Raw genomic sequence first — 20,021 nt, 5'->3', positions numbered from 1 at the left:
AGCATCCCCCTGAAACACGGCAGTGAGGGAGACACGCCCGGTAAAATGACGAGAATGTGAGCTGACTGTTAAGAGTTATGAGTTGTGGAAGTTGTTATATTGAAAGAATATTGGAAAACTAAAGATAAGGAGGAAAACTTCCCCGTCTGGATACTCACAGCGATGATATCCAGCGTGTTGTTGCACACTTTGCGGATCTCTGCGTTGTTGTCGTGCATCAGGTCGATGAGGTACGCCGGGGCTTCTGAGATCAGGACTCAAGGAAAGACAACATTTGATCCTTTCTGAGACGTTTCAATTCTGAATCAATCATTGTTAGTTGTTAATCAATCGAAGGTTGAAAGACGGAGACCCGTGAGGGATCTGTAGGAACAAAGAACTGCTCTCACTCTTTCATCTTAAAAATGTCAAACACTGGTCTCCATTTCCTGTGATGACGTAACCTCTTCCTGCCTCTCCCTCCCACATCTCTAAAACCCAATCTAATGAGTAAGAAGCGTCTCCAGCATGTATAAATGAAGTCAGGATACGAGTGTCTTTGACGATGACGTCCCTGGTCGCTTTGTGAAACACCATCTGATAGAAGACGTAGACGATCTGACACACAAACTCGTCGTCCTCCTGCTGGGCTGAGGAGACAAGCAGAGAGGAAACATGAACAAGGATTCATTCTCAAAGGAAACATTTTTATTTAAGTTCTATATATTTTATTTATTCATCTTGAGCTGTGCTTTGATAACTCTGCCCTTCCCTGCTATAGTGGACAACAGGACACCCTGTTTCTAACAACCTCTTAAAGGGGAATCTCAGTATTATCTAACCTGGGCCCTGTTTTTACATCTACATGGATCTAAATGAGTAACTGGTACAAAGCGTTTCAAATTGCTGCAGTAGTTTCAGCCTGCAGCCGTCCATATTTCCTGTCTCTCTTCAGCCGTCCCATAAAGAAACATAATCTTTAAGAAAACACAGTATTTCAGGATTATTGGTTCTCACCATTGAGCAGATCGATGAGAGCAGGAATGATGCCGGACTTGGCTAACATGGCTGCACACGAGTCGTCCATGGACACGGTGCCGATCATGATCACCACCTCCAGGATGACGTCATCCTCAGCAGCACCTGACATCAGGGAAACGTGTGGAGTGAAACCTCAGTGAACCTTTGAAACATTTGGCCTCTGAGCACGAGCAGAACCACACAGAGCAGCTGAGTTCGCTCAGTCTGCGAGGGACATGTTCCGCGTGTGTTTGAAGACTTCCTTTTTATTCGTCTCTTATTTTTCGGCTCATTTTACGACCAATGACTCGTTTGGTTTTTGGTTTGAGGAGTCAGTTCTTCAAACATTCAGCCAAAGGTCTGGAGTGGATGCTTGTGCTTCGACAACAATAAAGAACTTTGGATTAGTTCAAGAAAGACAGGTTTACTGATACTCTCCTCCTCTTAATGCTTTAGTGAGGATGAAAAAGGGAAATTATGGGTCAGAAGGTCAGAGGTCCTGAAAGGTAAAGATAAGGCCTGGACACAAATGAGCGTTCTCTGTCCTCATATCATCCATGACCTCTCTGATAGCATGATTTAGAGTGGTCAGAGGTCACAGGGCATGGGAGAGGCCTGGCCTCTGGGTTTAAAGAGAGAGAGCTGTGACAGAGTTATCCTGCTGCTGCATGAATAAACACATTAATGTGTGTTTGTGAATTGTTTAAAATCCTGCTGGTGTCAGGGATACTAGGTATCAGCCAATAAGTCGTCATGTTTTCATGTAGTCAGTACGTCCAACACACCTGGTTTGAGTCTGTCCTTCAGGTAAGGCACCAGGTTGTACTCCTTGAGGACCAGCGCCCAGTCCAGGTCGGGGATGGTCAGATTGGCCAGCGTGCCGAGACACTCGATCACAAACTCCTCGGCCTCCTCCTCGCTGATCTGAGCAGCCAGGTCGCCGACGTGATCCTACAGCAGAGAGGAGCAGGAGTGGATCACACACAGAAAAAGACACAGGAGAGGAATACACACACACACACACACACACACACACACAGACACACACAGACACACACACAGACACACACACACACACACACACACACACACACACACACACACACACACACAGACACACACACAGACACACACAGACACACACACAGACACACACACAGACACACACACACACACACACACACACACACACACTGTCTGTCCCTCTGCATCATACTGTGGATAACACAAAGAGGGAGTGTTATGTTGGTGTAAAGGCCGCAGTCTTTTCATTCTTCAGCCTTTATTTCTTTACAGCATTGTAAACCTGCACAATGCATCCTGGGACATGTAGGCGCCACAGGCACGGCTTCATAAGCAGGAGAATGTAGCTTTCTCCGTCACTATGGCAGCGCTGAGGAGTTCATCGCTTCATTTGACTACATTAACCGTCAACGCTGATGCATGTTACGTGCCGTGGTGCTGTTTCCTGTGCTCCTCAGGTGCTGCTATCTTTAGTGCAGCTGGTGACTGAGATCACCTGTTCCTACTAACCAATCGAGGCAGGAGGGTGTGTTCAGGGCCTTAGTGTTTGTTAGTTGACATCAGCTTCTCTTTGTGTTCGCTTTGTGTTTAGTTTGTACATAAATTCCTTTAAAACGTGCTCATACTTTGTTCCTCCCTTCTTTTGCCTGGGTTTTAAATGATCCTCTCCTCATGCCCTGACCATCCTCAGAGAACATAACATGCATTCACTAACAAGATTACAGCGAAGATGCAGACAAAGAGGCAACAAAGGAGCATTACAAACACAGCGATGTAATGTTTAACACATCAGGAACACAACAGGCCAGAGTACTGACCAGGAAGAGGCTCTTTGTCTGTCCGCTGTGCTGAGAAAGGTTTCTGATCATCTTCATCACCAGAACATCCTTCATCTTCACCGCGCGCTTCATCAGCATCTTCAGACCGTTACCTGGGGCAACAGGGATACAGGAAGTTAATAACAAAGGGGTTAAATGTCTCTAAGTATCGTGTTTATTCTTTGGTAGAGCTCAGACCTTCACAGACGACCTGGGCGTTACTCTTGTTGGCAGCCAGGTTGATGCAGAGCGAGATGAGCTCGACGTCCATCTTCTCCCCACAGTCAAACACCATCTTCATCAGCTGTGAGACACAGGTTCACAGAGAAACAGACATTCTTCGCTTAGCTTCAGGTTGAATTATCGATCAAACACATGAGCACATTTTTGCTTTGGATCTCCTCCAATCAGGTTAAAGCCGGTCAGCAGGGTTATAAAGGAGGAATCTTTACGTTCATAAAAAGGGGGCGAGAGGGCTTGTGATTTAGAAAGAGAGTGTCAGAGATTAAGGGAAGGCGAGCATCACTCCCTAACCTCCCACCTTCTTCCTTCCCTCCCTCCCTCGGTCCGTCTGTCCGTCTCTCCTGCACTGATTTAACATTAAACAGGAAAAGCTTTGAGCTGAGGGGGGTGACGGGGGACCAGAGGTGCGCTGCTTCCCTGTGAGGAGTCAGGAATCAGAGAGAGGGGGGCCAGGCCTGGGTAAGGTATCACATACCAGGGGCCCCGGACCCCAAAATCAGCCCCGTCTAGACTCTCTGGCACCTGCCTCTGCTTATTTACCACAGACAGCCACCGGAGGCCCAGCGAGGGCCGCAGCACCACGCTGCAGCCCGACCAGCACAGCCACCTCACCCCCCACCGCCACCGCCACCTCTCCTCCCTCACTGCTGACATCCACATCCAGCACCAAACGCTGACCCCATTAAAAGCTGGAGAAGGCGAGAGGGCAGGTCAGTCAGCAGCCTGGGAAAGTGATAAAAGAGAGAGAGGTCTTAAAAGTGCAAAATAGGTGAGAGAGGATGACGGGTGGGAAACGGGGTGAAGCAGTTTGTTAAAGACGTATATTTACCCACAGAGGTACATGTACATATTTATGAGGATGAACAAGGTCCACAGGAAAAAGGAGGGAACTGTGTTCTTCAGATTTGACACTGAACAACAGCTCGATATGAACTCCTCCCTGACAAATAAAAACAATATTCATACCGGCTGTGTCTCAGTTCAGGTCCTGCATCCTTCGAAGGATGAGTCATTCGTAGCCTGCGTAGACGCTAAGACTAAACTGACCTGAGACGGTCGCGTCTACGGAGGATTTCCTGTTTGCGTCACCAGCTGTTGCCGCCCTTACCCCTGCGCCAGAAAGCACCGGTCCTGTCGCCTAGCAACAGGTAGCTAGCTAACTTACATAACGAATGTCACGTAACTAAACCAATTATTTTAAAGTTCATTTGTTTCAAGGCCCCTGTCGTGTTTTTAACATTCGTACCTCCAGCTAATCGATTGAGTTCAAAACCGTTTAAAGTGTATTCTTCGGCCGCTTGAAAGTCTGAATTGGCGCGCAATGCATCTTGGGATACAGTGCACCCGATGCATCCTTCGTGGCCCGGGATAAGGAGGACGCATTTGTCGGACGCATCTGAAGGAGCCTTCAAATTGGGACAGCCTTCGCCACCGCTGTGACGCCTTCAAATACATGCAGCCCCTGGATTGGGACACGGCTACGGGTTCATGTGCGATCGGCCACACTGGAAGTTTAAACGAGTGTAGGCAGGAGTTCAAAATATCCAGTCTAACCTTTCATGTGAGAAACCTTTGATCAGCGACCCCTCACACTTGAAAAAGAAATTGTCCCATTTTATTTACAGTAACACTTTTTCCCGTGTGTATAATTTCAAAGAGCAGCTTGTTTCTGCAAATATTCCTCATTAAATGAATCTCACTCGCAGAGAGGCAGCAGAACGTCGTCTTCCTAGTTTTACAGATACTCTCTGACCTTGACTGAGCGCGTGTCAAAATCCTCTAAAGGCTTCATTTTTCTTGTCGACACCCAAAAACAAGACGGGCGTGTTTATGTTTTTGTTTTCTCGTGATTAATGTGGCACAAGAAGAAGAGGAAGCTTCACAGCTATCTCGGCGTGGACTGACTCAGAGGAAGAGATGGATGAATATTAGAGAAATGGAGGTAGAAGAGGGCAGTGAGTGGGAGAGTAAGCGAGCCTCGGGGCGGGGTCGGAGGTCACATCCTTGTCATGCTGCTAGCCAGCCTCCTCTGTACCGCTCAGCGAGGGGAGAAGGGAGGCCCTGGGGTTGAGATCTGCTGCTGACGTGACCTTCTGAACAAACAGCCGACTCTCCCAGCCACATCTGGCCGGCATTTACACCCAATCTCAACAAACAAACACAACGCACATTTAGCTAATCGCTGATGATGAGAGGAGCGACTGACCGGGTCAACTCAATCAGGAGGAGAGCGACGATCGGCAGAAATGTTAGGATCGAAAGTTGAAAGCCCGAGGAGGTTTCAGCTTCAGCACTTCTTAGACAGTTATTCTGGCATTTCTGAACCTGGGACCTTATTTTACATATTAATGTATGTTAATAACTAGAACAACTTTTTGAATGTCTCCAGTAAATGTTTTCATCCTGCTGCAGTGAAACAGGCTGTAATGGCTGCAACATAATCCTCGATGGGTCAAAGGTCGTCCACTAAAAGTTCTTGTTGTTTCCACAGACAGGCTCAGATTGTTATTCTAAGTGTGTGACAACATGACAGAAAGGATTGTGAGTCCAACAATATTGTGTTATATATATTTAGAACTTTATGTGGACGACCTTTGACCCATCAAGGATTATGTTGCAGCCATTACAGCCTGTTTCACTGCTGCAGGATGAACACATCCGAGTAAGTAACACTACCGTTACTTTTAAACCCGTTACTCCTTTAGACCCTGAAAACATGTAAAAACAGGCCCCAGGTTTCAAAATACCTGAACTACATTTTCATTTTCAGAACCATAAGTCCATGTCACTTTCAGCCGATGCTCCAGTTTAGTGAAGGCAAGAGGCTACCAGAGAAAGATACAGTAGAGGATGGACTGGCACAGGGATCTTTTCAGGACAGATTGAGAAGAGAAAAAAGGAGGGAAAACAGAGTTGTCATCACAGTGAGAGTGAAGACTGAGCAGCAGTCCTCCGGTGGTTTCTGCTTCCAGATGTGGCGTGCGTCTCTCCCTCTGGCTCTGTTTCTCATGCATTAAGTCCCTGGTGCCGTTAGCTGCTGATGCTAATGTGTCCGTCTTGGTCTGCTGGATTTTGTACATTAGCCAGTCTTACCTGTGGTATGCAGTCTGTGTCGGCAAACATGGACTTGAATCTGTCGTCTATGCTGATGTGGTACAGAATGCACATGCTGAGCTGTCTCTGGCCCTCGTCAGCTGCAACATAAACAGAGGAGGAGGAGAGTCAATGGATGAATGACCGGTTGTGCCGTAACGCTCCGCGGGATGCCAATGACCACATCTAGCAGAGCGGCGTGTTATTTGAAAGTATTAATGGGCTGAATGGTCTTTTTAACAGCGAGTCCTGTCGCAGGTCAGAAGGCAGTCAGAGCAGAATCAGCAGCAGTGGGCTGCAGAGTCTCAGTGTGTCGTCTCACAGGCAGCTCACCAGAGGAATAACAATATTTAAAAGGATAAACGTGGAACTGCAGCAGGCTGCTAAATGGAACAGATTGTTATGCTGCTTAAAGGGACAGTAACAAAAAGTGTGTTTATTAAGCCAGATTTAGAGACGTCCAGATATCTGCCTCCACCCCAGCACAAAGGAAGCGAATGTAAATAAATGCAATTACTCCTTTAAGCACTCAATAGGGATTCATCCGCCAGAGAAAATAGTCCACAACAAATGTAGTATTCTCTCTGCTTTAATAACGTTTGATGAAATACTATCATGAGCGGCTGCTTGAGGAAATGACTGAGCCTTTTTAAACACACAGCTACATGTGTTTGTAAAGACATTAATCCTCAGTAGGAACCAACGGCCTGGACACTCGGCATTATGGGTTTGTTGTCAATAAAAAAACATAGAAAAGTTTCATCCTAATCATTTAATAAACTCCCCTTCTCCTGTCAGAAGCAGCGATACGGACACTCCTCTGGATAATCACCTCACTGTGAACAGTTTTTGGACTGTTGCGACTTCTTCTCCGGTAGAAAGCAGTTCCAATGAAAACTGGACAGTGAGCTCTGTGGATCCTCCAGAGTAAGCGGGACACTGTTTGTGGAAAGGCACGCTCACTTTGAATGTTTTAAACATGCATTCATATTTTTTTCCTACTATTCAGAGGCAGCTGAAGTTTAAGGGCAGAGGTGTCAGCACAGGCAGATTTAAAACCCTGAAGGACACTTAACAAGATGACTCAACCGTTGGCGAGAACACCTGATGAAACTATGTCCAACATTCAAGAGGTCCGAGAGACGAGTACGATGCGTCTTTCTTTGTCAATTTAATAAATGTCCAATTAAATGCATAAATTCCCCGTCACTCCAGTTCTGTGGCCTTATCAAGCCTCGGCAGCAGCATGAAGGAGATAAAGACAGAATGGATTGAGTGTTAGACTGTCAGGGAGACCAGGACCTTTATGAGTTTGACCCCTGACCACAGCTGGGGGGGGCTGCGGGCCTGGAGGAGGAGCCAGTCTAACAGAGTTCAAACCAGAGTTTGACCCGGGAACTTTTCATTAAGAGAAGTGTTAAGAGAGAGGCTCTTCACTGGACCAGAACCACTCCCAGACCTCCTGTACCGCCCACCGGCCTCCGCAGCCGCGACCAGGTCCAGTTAAATCTGGTCCCAGCCGTGTTCGGTCACTGGCCGTACAGCGAGCCTTATCGCCGAGTATGAGATCCAGATGTGCTCAGTGAACCTCTGGAATCACAGGAGGGAGAGAGCGCTGACGAGAGACGGCTCGAGCTTTAATTGGGAAAACAGGAGGAAGCATCAATTTTACTGCCTTTAATAAGTTTAAGCTACGCTGCTCGCCGCTCGGGCCCTTCCAGCACAGCCAGCGATTGGCTGCAACATGTGCTTCTCATTAGCTCAACCAATACGTTCAAATGCACATGAAAACAACACACACACACACACACACACACACACACACACACACACTGAGGGGCAATAAGCTCCTCCAGGCCGGGCGGACTCCCTCACTCTGCTGGTAGGAACATGGAGGATCCTTTATGGGCGAAGAGAGAGATCCCATTAAATGTTCAAAACACTGGTAGGGTGGGGGCAAAAGAGAGAAAAAAAAGGTGAGGGGGGAGCTGTTAAGAATTAACTACACTGTTCAGGGGCAGTTAGTGGGAGAGCTAAACTCCAATTACACCCCAGCCTGATTTAAAACCGCCTAACCTTCGTAAAATTACACCCGCACACATTAGGAGGCGTCTGGGCTCGGTCTGCGGACAGCAGCGCTCACTTGTTATTGTTATTTTCTGGATAAATAAGCAAGCTGGGTTTGGTCTTTTGAGACATCACAGACCACATAACAGAGTGAAGTGCTCGTAAAGAGATCCCCACCCCCACTCAAGCCCCCTCATTTGTTTATGCAATGTAATGACAGTCAACATGCTGCAACACGGGATAATGAAACATGGGCTGAGTGGCAACACAAGAAATACGACTGAGACCAACGAGTTTCACTAGTGCCAAATATGTGGATCATTTTTGGACTATTTAAATAATTAATAAAATGTCAGAAAAAAGTCCCATTAGATTGACAGTCCCTTTATGAAGACACTCAGTTAATGATGAATGAATAAAGCTGGTTAACAGATTAACTACATATTTAAACAGTTTTTTATACATTTTCTGTCCATTGACTAATCGACAAATTGTTTCGGCGCTGAGATATTTTTGTAATTTCAACTAATCAGCAAAATAAAAATGTTTTTAGCCACCTCTTCAAAGCCACCAAACTCCATAGACAAAAATGTCGTTTTACCTCACAGAACCTGGAAGTCTCTGGTCTTCTGCTTCCTCAACCGTTTCGTTTGTTTGTGTTATTTTGTAACCTCTCTTTTTTTAATCGGTTAATTATTATATGTTTAACACACAATAACACTTGAAAATTCTGACCTGTCCAGGTCGTGGTAGGCCATCAACTCCTGTGTTCTGTGAGGTAAAAGTCACTGTTTTGTCAATGGAGTCTGGTGGCTTTAAAGAGAGCGATGCAACATCTGTTTCTGGTTAATAAAAATCATCTTCCTCTTTAACTACATCACAGAAAGGATCCCTACAGAGATACCCTTTGTGTCACACACTTAGAATAACAATCTGTCAGTGGAAACAACGAGAACTTTTAGTGGACGCTCTTTGATCGGTTAAGCATTATGTTGTTTAAGCTGCCGGCTGAACACACCTACTGGAACAAAATATCCTTGAAACAAAGAACGGATTTGTTCTGCTGATCAACAAAGTGTTTCTTCACCATCTGTAAATGAAACGCGGGGGACGAGCTGACGGAGAGGAATCTTCTACTTTCCGTTGAGTTCAGGTGGTGGTGGGATGGATCAAGTGGGAGGTGATGATGACAAGTGGAGGCTCCCTCTCCACTTTCATCTTATCGTCAGGGGTCGTGACCTCAGGTCAGGTCTGGATGGAGAGAGTGGAGGCTGACAGCAGCCCTCCTCTCTCTTTAGAGATAAGGCTGGAGTCCTCATGCAGAGTGTGTCAGTTAAAAGAGGACAGTCTGCAGTGAAAGCTCATGATTAATGACACCTCGGCTCATACACAGAGCAAAGTACACACACACGCAAACACACAAACACACGCAAACTCAACAGTGTCAGAACTGTGAGCAGGCGTAATATTTCAGTGTTAGATTATATTATGTGTGTGCCACGCTTCCTGAATGAGCAACCCCCACCCTCCACTTCCCAAAAAACAGCCCTCCCTAAATCTCTGCAGACCTCTCCACCTCTCCGGCCTGCTCCTGCAAAAACAACATTTGTGCAGAGGCTCTGGCATGTTATTCTAACAAATATATTATATTAATTATGCGCTGTTACCCGAGCCGCCCCCTGAGAGGCTTCAAACGGCCTGTCAGAGATGCTTCTGACCGTGTCACACGCCCAACGGATGAGACAACGCACCAATCGCACGCTCCGGAGCTTCCAGGAGGTCACTGCTCTAATGGTCACCAGAGGCTGAGTGCTGCGTAAAAGCTGCACCTGCACAGACGCCTCAGTAAAAACAAATTAGAGGCTGCACCGCCGGCTCGGGATGGATCAGTGTTGTTAATGAAATGTGTCTATTTCTGAAACACTGACATACAGATACAAACACAAATAACAAGGATAAATAAATCCACAGGAACACAGACAGGAAGTCACAATCAGGAGTAAAAATTGATTACCGAGCATCGTGGAGAGTTTGGGGATGAGTCCGGCCTGCACCATCTGGCTGCGCAGCGTCATGTCAAAGGAGAGGTTGAGCAGGAGGCGTAAGGAGGTGCTCAGGAGCTCCTCGTGCTCGCAGGGAACGAGCCGAGCCAGCTTCTCCACGGCCAACGTTTCAGCCTGCAGACAATAACAAACAGGCTACTTTAAATTTGCATCTTTAACAGAGCAAGTGACCCACGACTTTACTTGTTAACAGTATGCTATATAGTTTAATACAATAGTCTAAACTGGGATGCTGTGGTTTATTGAATACATATTTCTGTTTTCAAGAACTTGATATAGTAAGTCCTGTTTTAGACTGATTGAGTTATTTTTATTGTGTCGTGCATAAACAATATGCCCATTAGAGACACCATGAGTAAGAAAAAGACTAAAAGCAGACTGATAACAGAAATAATATTAATGAAACAAACCATCCTGACGTTTCTCTCAGGCTCCTCTTCATAGACGGCCTGAGGTTAGTTTTTTGCAGTATGCAAATTAATCTCTATAAACAGACATCTGCATGCTAACAGCTAACAGCTAACACCTCCTTGAATGCATCAGATCGATCCGACCTCCGCTCGGCAAGCGAGCATTTTAAAAGTTTTCTTGACCTGACCTCAGACCTGACAAAGCTTCATTTTTACTTCTTACTAATCTGCATCATGATGTTGAAATTTGGGCAAAGGTCAGACCCGTTAATAACGAGTAAATCAGAAGAAAATTGTTTCTCTTGTAACAGTGCAGCACGCGGAAAAGGAAGTCTTGACAGGAAGTCATTTATCGCTTATCACCCGGCAGGTTCACCGGTGTCCCCAGAGGCTGTATCGTGTCAGAGTGTAGCCGATGGGATCCCAGGTTGCTTATCCACAACCACATCAACATGCTACACACCATGTGTTGACTTACAAACAAACATAATAGTGTATATATTTATTATAAAATCATTATTATTGTATTTTATCATTGTCTTTTTGTCTTGCAATATTTCTATCCATCACTTGTCCTAAACTTTGAGCAAGTGATACATGCAGGTAAAGATACTAGTAAGAAACAATTATTTATTTATGTCTTAGCTGACATTAAGGAAACTTCTGCATAAATCTGGTGTCCTGTTGGAGAAGGTTCACCTGACCCACAGGCAGGTGGAGGTGTTGAGCTTGTGACACTCGACTCTCGACGTGTTTCTCCTCCTTCCTCCTGCTGTCGCTGTGACTGTCAGAGTGACACAGCCGTGCTCGCGTCAGTCCGGAGCTGCTTGTTAACATGTCTGCCTCTCTCTCCTGTGGTCTCCCCACACAGCCAGATATCGCGGTGACACAACCTGCTCCCAGTTAAAACGCACTCACTGCTACTGTGTGCAAAACCAGCTCCAGTCGCACCATCACAAACCAGACCTCAGCTGCATAATCAACTGCAGCCTGTGTCAATTACCTCCGACGTCCCCGCTCCATTAGTGACAGCAGCAGGAAAAATAACTCATAGGTCTTATCTGATGAGGAGGAAGTCACAGCATGTTCGCCGAGTAAATAAAAGGTGATGTGCTGTGTAATATCAGTCCTTATAAATCAATTAAACCCTCATGTCCTTATAAGGAAACCCTCTTCCTGTAAACTGATCCACTACGAGTCAAAGTGTTGAAACCACTGTTTTCCTGCTGGACACATGCTGGAGTCTAAACCCCCTGAGGGGTCCTTTAATCTGAATCAAAGATACACTGAAGGGGAAACAAGGAGATAAAACTAGTTCCTAACAGGGTCTGGCTTTGATAAAGGCCCACAAACTGAGCGAGATTGGAACCAGGTGGGGCGGGGTTAGAGGGAGTCGGAGCGGAGAGGTTCCCGAACAAGCGCTGAGGGACACGTGGCCAAAAGTGGACCTTCGGAGCATTTATTAAGCAGAAATCTGATCAGCGGCGTTTCAACCAGCGTTCTCACAGGCGAACAGCGATTTGTCAAAATGAGCTCGGGAGCATTTTAAAGAACAAACACAGGCGGCTGGTTTCCTCTAAGTTTGACTAATTAGGTTTAAATGTGACGAAACATGAAGAAACACTTAAAGTGAGATGTGAAGCATCGTTTAAAAAACCCACAGACGCCATGAACACTTTGATTAAATTAGTTAATTACTTGTTGTAGCAGCGAAGACCGAATAATCACTGAAGTATCTCTGCTGTATCGTCTGATTCTGCACAAATTATATATTTACACGTACGCTGCAGAATATTTATAAGCTAAAAAAGTAGATGGAGGCAGAGCTGTTGGAGAATATGCTGTTCTTTTCTGCACCATGACATCACCATTCTTTATCGGAGGTCAGTTTTTGCTGACCGTGATCTTGACGGTGAAAACATATCACATACAAAAGAGAACATTAATAGAGAAAGTGACATTATTATCTGGAGAACATAAGACAGAACAGTCCCTCCAGGTTTGTTCTGTGATGGTCTTAAAAAGTTGAAATGCAAGTTGGGCTTTTTTCTGTTTAACACGCGACACGTCCACTGTGAGCGGCTGGGACAAACAAATCCATGTATTGGCTGAGCGAGCCGCTGGTCTGCAGACATCACTTCCGGTCCCTTCAGTGTCAGGACTCCAAAAAGAGAGAGAGTAAAAACTGAATTAAACCAGTCAATAACCATAAAATGCTGTTTGCACTGCATGTGCACATTCAACACTATCCATATGTGCAAAGAGAATCTACTTATTTCTTTTATTACCTTCACTCTGCTCTACTCGTTATTTCGGCTGCAGCAGCAGTGTAATGAAACCAGCACAAACATCTGTAACTGTCCCTCTGATGTCGATACAACAGTGCTGATCTCAGGGAATCAATATTTTCAATATCCATGAAGTGACTCCTGTGATGTAAATGACTTCACAGAAAAGTAAATGTCCAACATTGCAAAGTGGAGACAGAGCTGAGAAAGGTAGGAGCGGCCGTGCTCATGATGCATTCAATCATTCCAACACCCTGGAGGTACACACTTTTTTAAGAGTCTTTATAAAGACAGACATTATCGAGTGGATGTTATATTTGGATCACTGAGTGAATATTCGCGCTCTTTGTTTCGATGAGGAGAGGAAATAAAAAGCAAAGGAATGCAAATTAAAAATTGTTGTATAAAGATAAATAATATGATCTATAAAACAGGACTCTTTCACTTCCTCACCATGTCGTTCTTGTTCTCCAGGAAGATGGAGAGCTTCTTGAGGAAGGAGACGACCACCAGCAGCAGCTCCGGGTCCTCCCGGTCCAGGATCTTCACCAGCATGTGGACGATGTTCTTGTTCCTCATCTTCAGCTCTGTGCGAGTGTCTTCAGCCAGGTTCAGCAGCAGACACAGAGCGACTACAGGGTCAAAGACATCAGAAACATTAAGATCACCGACACAAAATGTTCCTCATAGCTGCTTTAAGGTTTATGGTGCAGTACCTCTGAGAAGCTGCTCCTGCTTGATCAGAAGGCTTTGGTACTTTTTGAAAGACTTCTCGTGTTCTTTCTTCAGAGTTTGGCTCTCAGGGGATTCTTCAGGTGAAAATCAGTCAAGGAGTGCACCATGAAAACTGTCACCGGAGTGAGTACTGACTGTGAGTTTCATACAAACAACATGCTTTCATGGAGACATTTCATGCAGTATTTAAAGTGTTGTTTGAGGACTCTTAAAAAGGATATAGGCCTTCTTCTTCTTCTGCAGTTCATCCTGCCAGAGGTCGTACCTCTTCAGCTCATGCTCTATGATGTTCATACACAGGGCCCCGATCTTGAAATGTGTGACCAGGCCATGGAACTGGGAGAAACTGGAGGAGAAAATTAAGAGAAAAATGCTTCCATTTATCCAAGAGTGGATTTTCAGACTGAGAAACCACTTTTTTGGACGTCAGGGATTCCAGCTGGGAGCTGTCAGAGAATGACCCGATCCGTCACCCCTGAAGTAGTTTACAAAGTAAACTGTCAAAGTCAAAACATGTTCAGTCAAACAGTATGTCCTGGTCCGGCTTATAATCAGTCCAAGTTGAACCGTTTCACAATCCAAACAGCATAACATGGAGATGGACCCGAGCCAAGAGCGACGATCAGCTTTCAGACGAACGCGTCCGCTCGCAGCAGAAATCAGCTCTGACAGACGTTTATGTATTATTCCAGCCTCGGCTAATTTTAGTGTTTCCTAACCCCCAGCTGGAGAGGGAAACTTCAGGACGAGGTACGCTGCCAAAGGTGGAGGACTACCGTTAGAGAGGAGGAGAGCCGTGAGGAGAGAGGAGAGGCACCTGATTGTGAGGGTCAGGGCTGTTTGAACTGAAATACTGCACACAAAGAGGCAATCAGTGCAAAATGTTCTCGCTGTCCTGCGCTGGTGACCTTTGTCTGTGCCTCAGATGTACACTAAAGCTGCGTCTCAACTTAGGCGCTGCATCCTTTGAAGGACGCGACCAACAGAGGACATTCATAGCCTGTGTAGACACGAAGGCCGAACTGAAATGAGACGGTCTGGTCTATGGAGGATTTCCTGTTAGCATCACCAGCTGTTCCCGCCTTTACGTCTGCGTCACAAAGCGCCACTCAGGTCACGTACGTAGCAACACGTAGCTAGCTGGCTCACCAGCTAACATAACTAACGTCACTAACGTCACATAACCAAGTTATTTTAAAGAGAACTTGTCTCAAAGCCCCTTTGAATTGACGTGCAATGAATCTCGGGATACGTTGGGCCATGAAGGATGCACCCGATGGATCCTTCGCGGCCCGGGAAAAGGAAGACGCATTTTTTACCGCGTCTGAATGAGCCTTCGAAATGACACAGCCTTCGACGCGCCGCAGTGATGCAATCAGCCTTCAAACACGTCCTTTGAAGGATCCAGCCCCTGGATTGGGACACATCTTATATGGACAAATGTAAGTGGACAAAGTCTGTGTACTTCTGGCCTACATCTGTTTTCCACATATCCTCAAACTGCAGAGAGAGCCACAGACTGACTCAGACCTTAGGCCTCAGACGTGTGAGTTTGTGTACAAGCATCAGCTGATGATTTTTACATTGTTTAACATTAAGACTTAAAAACACTGAACAGTTCTGAGACTCAACTATCTGCATGTTGAGTTTTAATGCTGAACATTGTGATAACCCTGAGCAGTGATTCACTTTGTTTTGAGCTCACATGATTTAACTTGCTGCATGAATAATGTCAGCCCAGCTTCTCCAAAGCCCGGGGAACCAGCTGGGACAGAGGTGAGCTGTAACGTCAGCATCAATTAATATAGTTTACATTAATACAGCGGTAGAAGTTTCTTTCATTCAGTTTTAGGACAAAAAAGCAGAAGCTCCGGCTCAGCAGTGCCGTGTTTCTCATCCGTCGTTGTTTCAGGCTCGTTAGTTTACAGGAAATCTAAATCTTACTGCAGCGCTTAATGATCCTTTAGACACTTTGTCCACAGCTTGAGTTCTTTATCTCTTCCTGTTTTAGATTATCACATTATCATTAATGTCAGCTGAACTTTTTGTTAGGGCCTTCTGTAGTCATGTACGGGTGACAGAATATACATCATGAACACTACTGCAACCTAAAATCAAATTTCTGCAGCAACAAAAGCTTCCAGTTAATCTGATAGAAAACCAAATGACACTGGATTAGAAGCAGATCCCCTGCTTGTGTGTGAACTCAGGAGCGGCTGTTTACCTGGAGAAGCAGAAGAAGATGTAGGTGATGGTTGTTGCCAGGTCCACGCTCTGCTTCCAGTCCTCCCTCAAAACTCTGGCCAGGGCTCCCAGGGCCGGCTCTGAGACACAGACACAGAGAGATGTGGAGAAGGTCAAAAAGGAGGACAGGCAGGGACGTGGGGATACAGATGAGAAAGAGAAACTTGGAGCAGAGCGTCTCTGTGTGGAATTCAATCAGAGTCAGAGCGAGCAGAGAGAAGTGCAGCTGGAGGTCAATTTAAAGAAACGTGGGGGAATGCGATGAGGTCGGACGCTCCTGAGGATTTTGAGCCATGGGTGCTTCTCAACGTAACGACGTGCGTCCCGGGGTTCCTCTCCTCTTTCCAGAACGACCCCAGGCCTCTGGGTTCACACGAACGCTCGGCTCTTATCAACACCAGACCGGCTGATGCGGCGCGGCAGACAGAGCGAGCCGAGGACGCGTTATGACAGATACAAATGGAGCCGTGCCATCTCAGCGCGGCTGCAGAGGATGATGGCTCCGTGCTGTTGTGGAAGAAACAGCCCGGTTGTCACGGAGGGGAGCAGAAGTGAAGCTGAGCTGTGTTTACTTAAACAGCAGAGTCAACAGATTCAAGAAAAACTCTGATAAAAAAAAATCACTTTTCATCCAAATACAGTTTGATTTTGAGGATTTGGAACACGGCTGAGGTTTGCACTTTTGAACTTCAGCGATTGGAGCCAAAAAGATTAAAATCCATTCTGAATAATTGAGCATGAAAGCTCATCTTTCCCGAGCTGTCGGTCACCTCTCAAAGTCCTTCTCTGCAGATGAACTTTGCCTATTTGTCACAGAGAGATAGTTTTCATACCAACAGCCAATGGACGGCCAAAAAAAGATCAAGGATGTCAGTCACGTTCCCATCATACACAACAACCTGAGCAGACTCCTGCTGCTGTGGATGTGCAGGAGATGTTGGAGGCTCCAAAGGCTGATTAGTCGATCTGAGTTCACACCTTTAATAACAATCAGGGGAAAACTCTAGTTAAGGCTGTGCTCGGTTTGTAGCTAGAAATATCTCTCTACCTGCCGACTAGAATCAGACAGACATCCATCCAACCTGATTACGGTCGAGCCAATCACAACTGTTTTTCTAACGCAGGGCAGCTTTACAGGACAAAACCAGAGAGGAGTGCTTTTGCAACATCTCTGTAAACAACCAAGATGGCTGCCGCTGATGTGAAGCGTTCTGAATCAGCTTTCGTGTGAAAACGATTTAAATTGGCTTCTGAATCATTTCAGGCCAAACGTCGGTGAAGTACGTCGAACTTAAGGCCATAAAATGATCATTTCACGCTTCTTTACTTTGAGATCTGTGGCCTGACATTGTCAAGATGAATAAAATAAATACAGACATGAATTCTTCCAGATCATAAAAAAATCAGAGCATGTAAAATAAACTCATTTATTTAGTGTTCAAACAAGTTCCTGCATTTCTGCTTCTGCTTCTCTGTAGTTTAAGTGAACTGACCCTTTATATGTTCTCGTTACTTTATATTCTTATTTAACAAAAGCAAGGTACCGTTCTGTATGAGCTCCTCCAGGTTGTCCGGATTGCGAGCCAGCTGGAAGATGAGCGTTGCTCCTCGGATCTTCTCCTGGATGTCCTCGTACAGCAGCTCCACATACTCATCGATGCTGCTGATGCTCGCCTCCTCGTCCAGCTGCAGGGAAATAAGACAGTGTTAGCACAGCCTCCACACTGGGGTCTCCACACTGAATAAAGTAACAATTTTGTACTGTATCAATTATGAAAACTATGCCAACATGTCCTTCTCCTGGCTCCTACCTCCACTCCTGCGTAAGGCGTGAAGTCTCGAGGTGAGATGCGTTTCTTCTCCTGGTTGTCTGTAAATAGGCATTTTTAAGCTTCATAAAGAGGTCGCTCTAACATACTACATCTACTCTTTTGGTGTCATTTGTAAAGCAGTCATTATAAAACTCTGAAATACCATTCAACTGTTTGCGCTTTTGCAGATAGAAGAGCAGCTGCTCCACCTCGCTGAGTTTGGACGGGTGAATGAGGCGACACTCCTCCACAACCTTCCGGGCTAAAGAGGACGTATCTGTGTGGGCGTTCAGGCTCTTCAGGCGAATACTGGAGGAAACATAAACACATAGAAAGACGTGAAATTACTGGAAATTATTTCAATTTGTATTTTTTTTGTTTTCGTATGTGTGACACAAATGTTGTTGATCAGAACTAACCATTGAAACACAGTAACACAAAAACATGTCGAGGCAGTGAGACCTGCAGCTTCTGTGGTCTTTCAGGTAAAATTAACATTTTTCTGAATGGAGTCTGGTGTGTGTGCAGAGAGCGATGTAACGTCTGTGTGTGGTTAAAACAATCATCTTCCTCTGTAACAAAAAGGTCTATCTCTGTAGGGATCCTTTCTGTCATGTTGTCACACACTTAGAATAACAATCTGAGCCTGTCAGTGGAAACAACAAGAACTTTTAGTGGACGACCTTTGACCCATCAAGGATTATGTTGCAGCCCTTACAGCCTGTTTTTGCATCCAAATGAAGCAATTTACTTGCACTATTCCAAAAATGTCCTGTACCTATGAGTCATTTCAAATTAAATTCTGAATTTGCTGAAATATCATTCTCACATTTTCTGACACTCCTTGCGTTCTCCGACCATCGGGTCCCCGAGCTCTCCCAAGATAGTTGCCTCCACCTCGTACTGAACGACGAGGGCTTTCTCCGTCGGGTGGACATCCAGAGTGCAGCCCTTCACTCTCCTGTGGGTCACACAGACACAAGGTAAACGTGGTGTTAACATGTAGTCCAACACTGATTTCACTGCTTTTCATTTCAGATTAGAGAACTAAACTACACCGCCCTAAAGTTTGGAAGTTCATGCCCGGCAATGTGAAGAGGAAAATGATGACCAACATTCTTGAAATGATGATTTAGTATCGCTACATAATTTTTAGTTAGCATCTCCGAAAATGAGAGAGCTTCTCAATATTTTGAGACACTACGTCATTTTTTTCAAACACTCTATCATTATTTTGCCATACTAAGTCATTATATACATAAAAAAGGGGATTTTTCAGAGATATTGTGTTAGTAGTAGTAGATTTTTACTATTTTTTTTTTTTACGATTACTTATTATTTGCTTATTATTATTTTTTAGGAGTTTCTCTACTTTGCAGTACTAAGTCGTTACTTTAGTCATCCTTAGCAATTATTTTCAGACACAACGTAATTATTTAGAGGCATACATTTATTATTTTATAATACTAAGTCATTATTTTGAGATACTGAGCCAAGTGATTATTAGGATACCCATACAACACATATAGCCAAATAGATAAGCTAACATAAGGCTAACTTCTTTTAGCTCCTTGAGGCTGCTCGTGTACACAAAAAAATACATCAGCCTATTTGAAATCGTGGTTTAAATGGAGATCGATTAGCCTAGCAGTCGCTCCTTTAAATGGCCTGTGCTCTCAATGAACCGCTGAGCATCCTGCTGATGGTGTCTGCTTCACCGACCTGTTCGCCAACGATACAACGATGCTAAACAAGCTAACGCTAGCAGTTGTTACCTCTTCAGGTACCGCGCGTCTGCTTCCTGCAGATTGTCCATCTTAGATGAGAAATAAAGCGCTCATCAGATTTGCTTTATCCGAGGAAACGAGGACCAGCTGATGCTGAAAAAGACAGGGCGGATGTTATTTATCTCCTCAGCTTGTTGCCAGGGAGGCGACACAGCTCCCAGCATGCATTGCGAAGCGAGTCAGCACTGCTGCCATCTGCAGCCACGGAGGCTCCTGTGGACCGACCATGGATCTAATACATCCATGGGACCGACTGATACGGGTACATACAATACAGTCTATGGTACATACATGGTTTTTAATGGTTTAGTCTCAGAATGAATCAGTATTTAATCTTAGATCTGATTTATAGCCACTGGCAGAAGTTAACGATGTATATTTACACAAATACTGTACTTTGTATTTTCTTTTTATCCACTTTTTTCCCCCTTCTACTTCAC

The 20,021-nt window shown here is 45.2% G+C and overlaps 1 protein-coding gene across 1 annotated transcript in view; it reads right to left on the bottom strand.

Annotated features, from left to right (window-relative positions):
- Nucleotides 1-19,663, bottom strand: part of kifap3a (kinesin-associated protein 3a) — a 30,566-nt gene extending 10,903 nt beyond the window's left edge. Inside the window, exons 1-17 of the mRNA XM_069680383.1 lie at nt 19,570-19,663; nt 18,624-18,755; nt 17,958-18,103; nt 17,795-17,853; nt 17,528-17,669; nt 15,964-16,063; nt 13,961-14,085; nt 13,721-13,819; nt 13,458-13,636; nt 10,258-10,420; nt 6,177-6,277; nt 3,039-3,144; nt 2,841-2,953; nt 1,785-1,950; nt 997-1,122; nt 531-629; nt 159-244 (exon numbers count right to left, since the gene is read on the bottom strand). Coding sequence (XP_069536484.1) covers nt 159-244; nt 531-629; nt 997-1,122; nt 1,785-1,950; nt 2,841-2,953; nt 3,039-3,144; nt 6,177-6,277; nt 10,258-10,420; nt 13,458-13,636; nt 13,721-13,819; nt 13,961-14,085; nt 15,964-16,063; nt 17,528-17,669; nt 17,795-17,853; nt 17,958-18,103; nt 18,624-18,755; nt 19,570-19,610 — 1,983 coding nt within the window. The 5' untranslated portion in view covers nt 19,611-19,663. The remainder of the gene's footprint in view (nt 1-158; nt 245-530; nt 630-996; nt 1,123-1,784; nt 1,951-2,840; nt 2,954-3,038; nt 3,145-6,176; nt 6,278-10,257; nt 10,421-13,457; nt 13,637-13,720; nt 13,820-13,960; nt 14,086-15,963; nt 16,064-17,527; nt 17,670-17,794; nt 17,854-17,957; nt 18,104-18,623; nt 18,756-19,569) is intronic.
- Between the last annotated feature and the right edge of the window lie 358 nt (nt 19,664-20,021).

The sequence above is a fragment of the Semicossyphus pulcher genome, unplaced genomic scaffold (assembly GCF_022749685.1).
Source record: "Semicossyphus pulcher isolate SPU_LCO1_2020_fin unplaced genomic scaffold, fSemPul1.0.p SCAF_4, whole genome shotgun sequence".
NCBI classification, from domain to species: Eukaryota; Metazoa; Chordata; class Actinopteri; order Labriformes; family Labridae; genus Semicossyphus; species Semicossyphus pulcher.
Note: the sequence above shows the minus strand (reverse complement) of the source record. Positions and strands in the feature narration are given on the sequence as shown.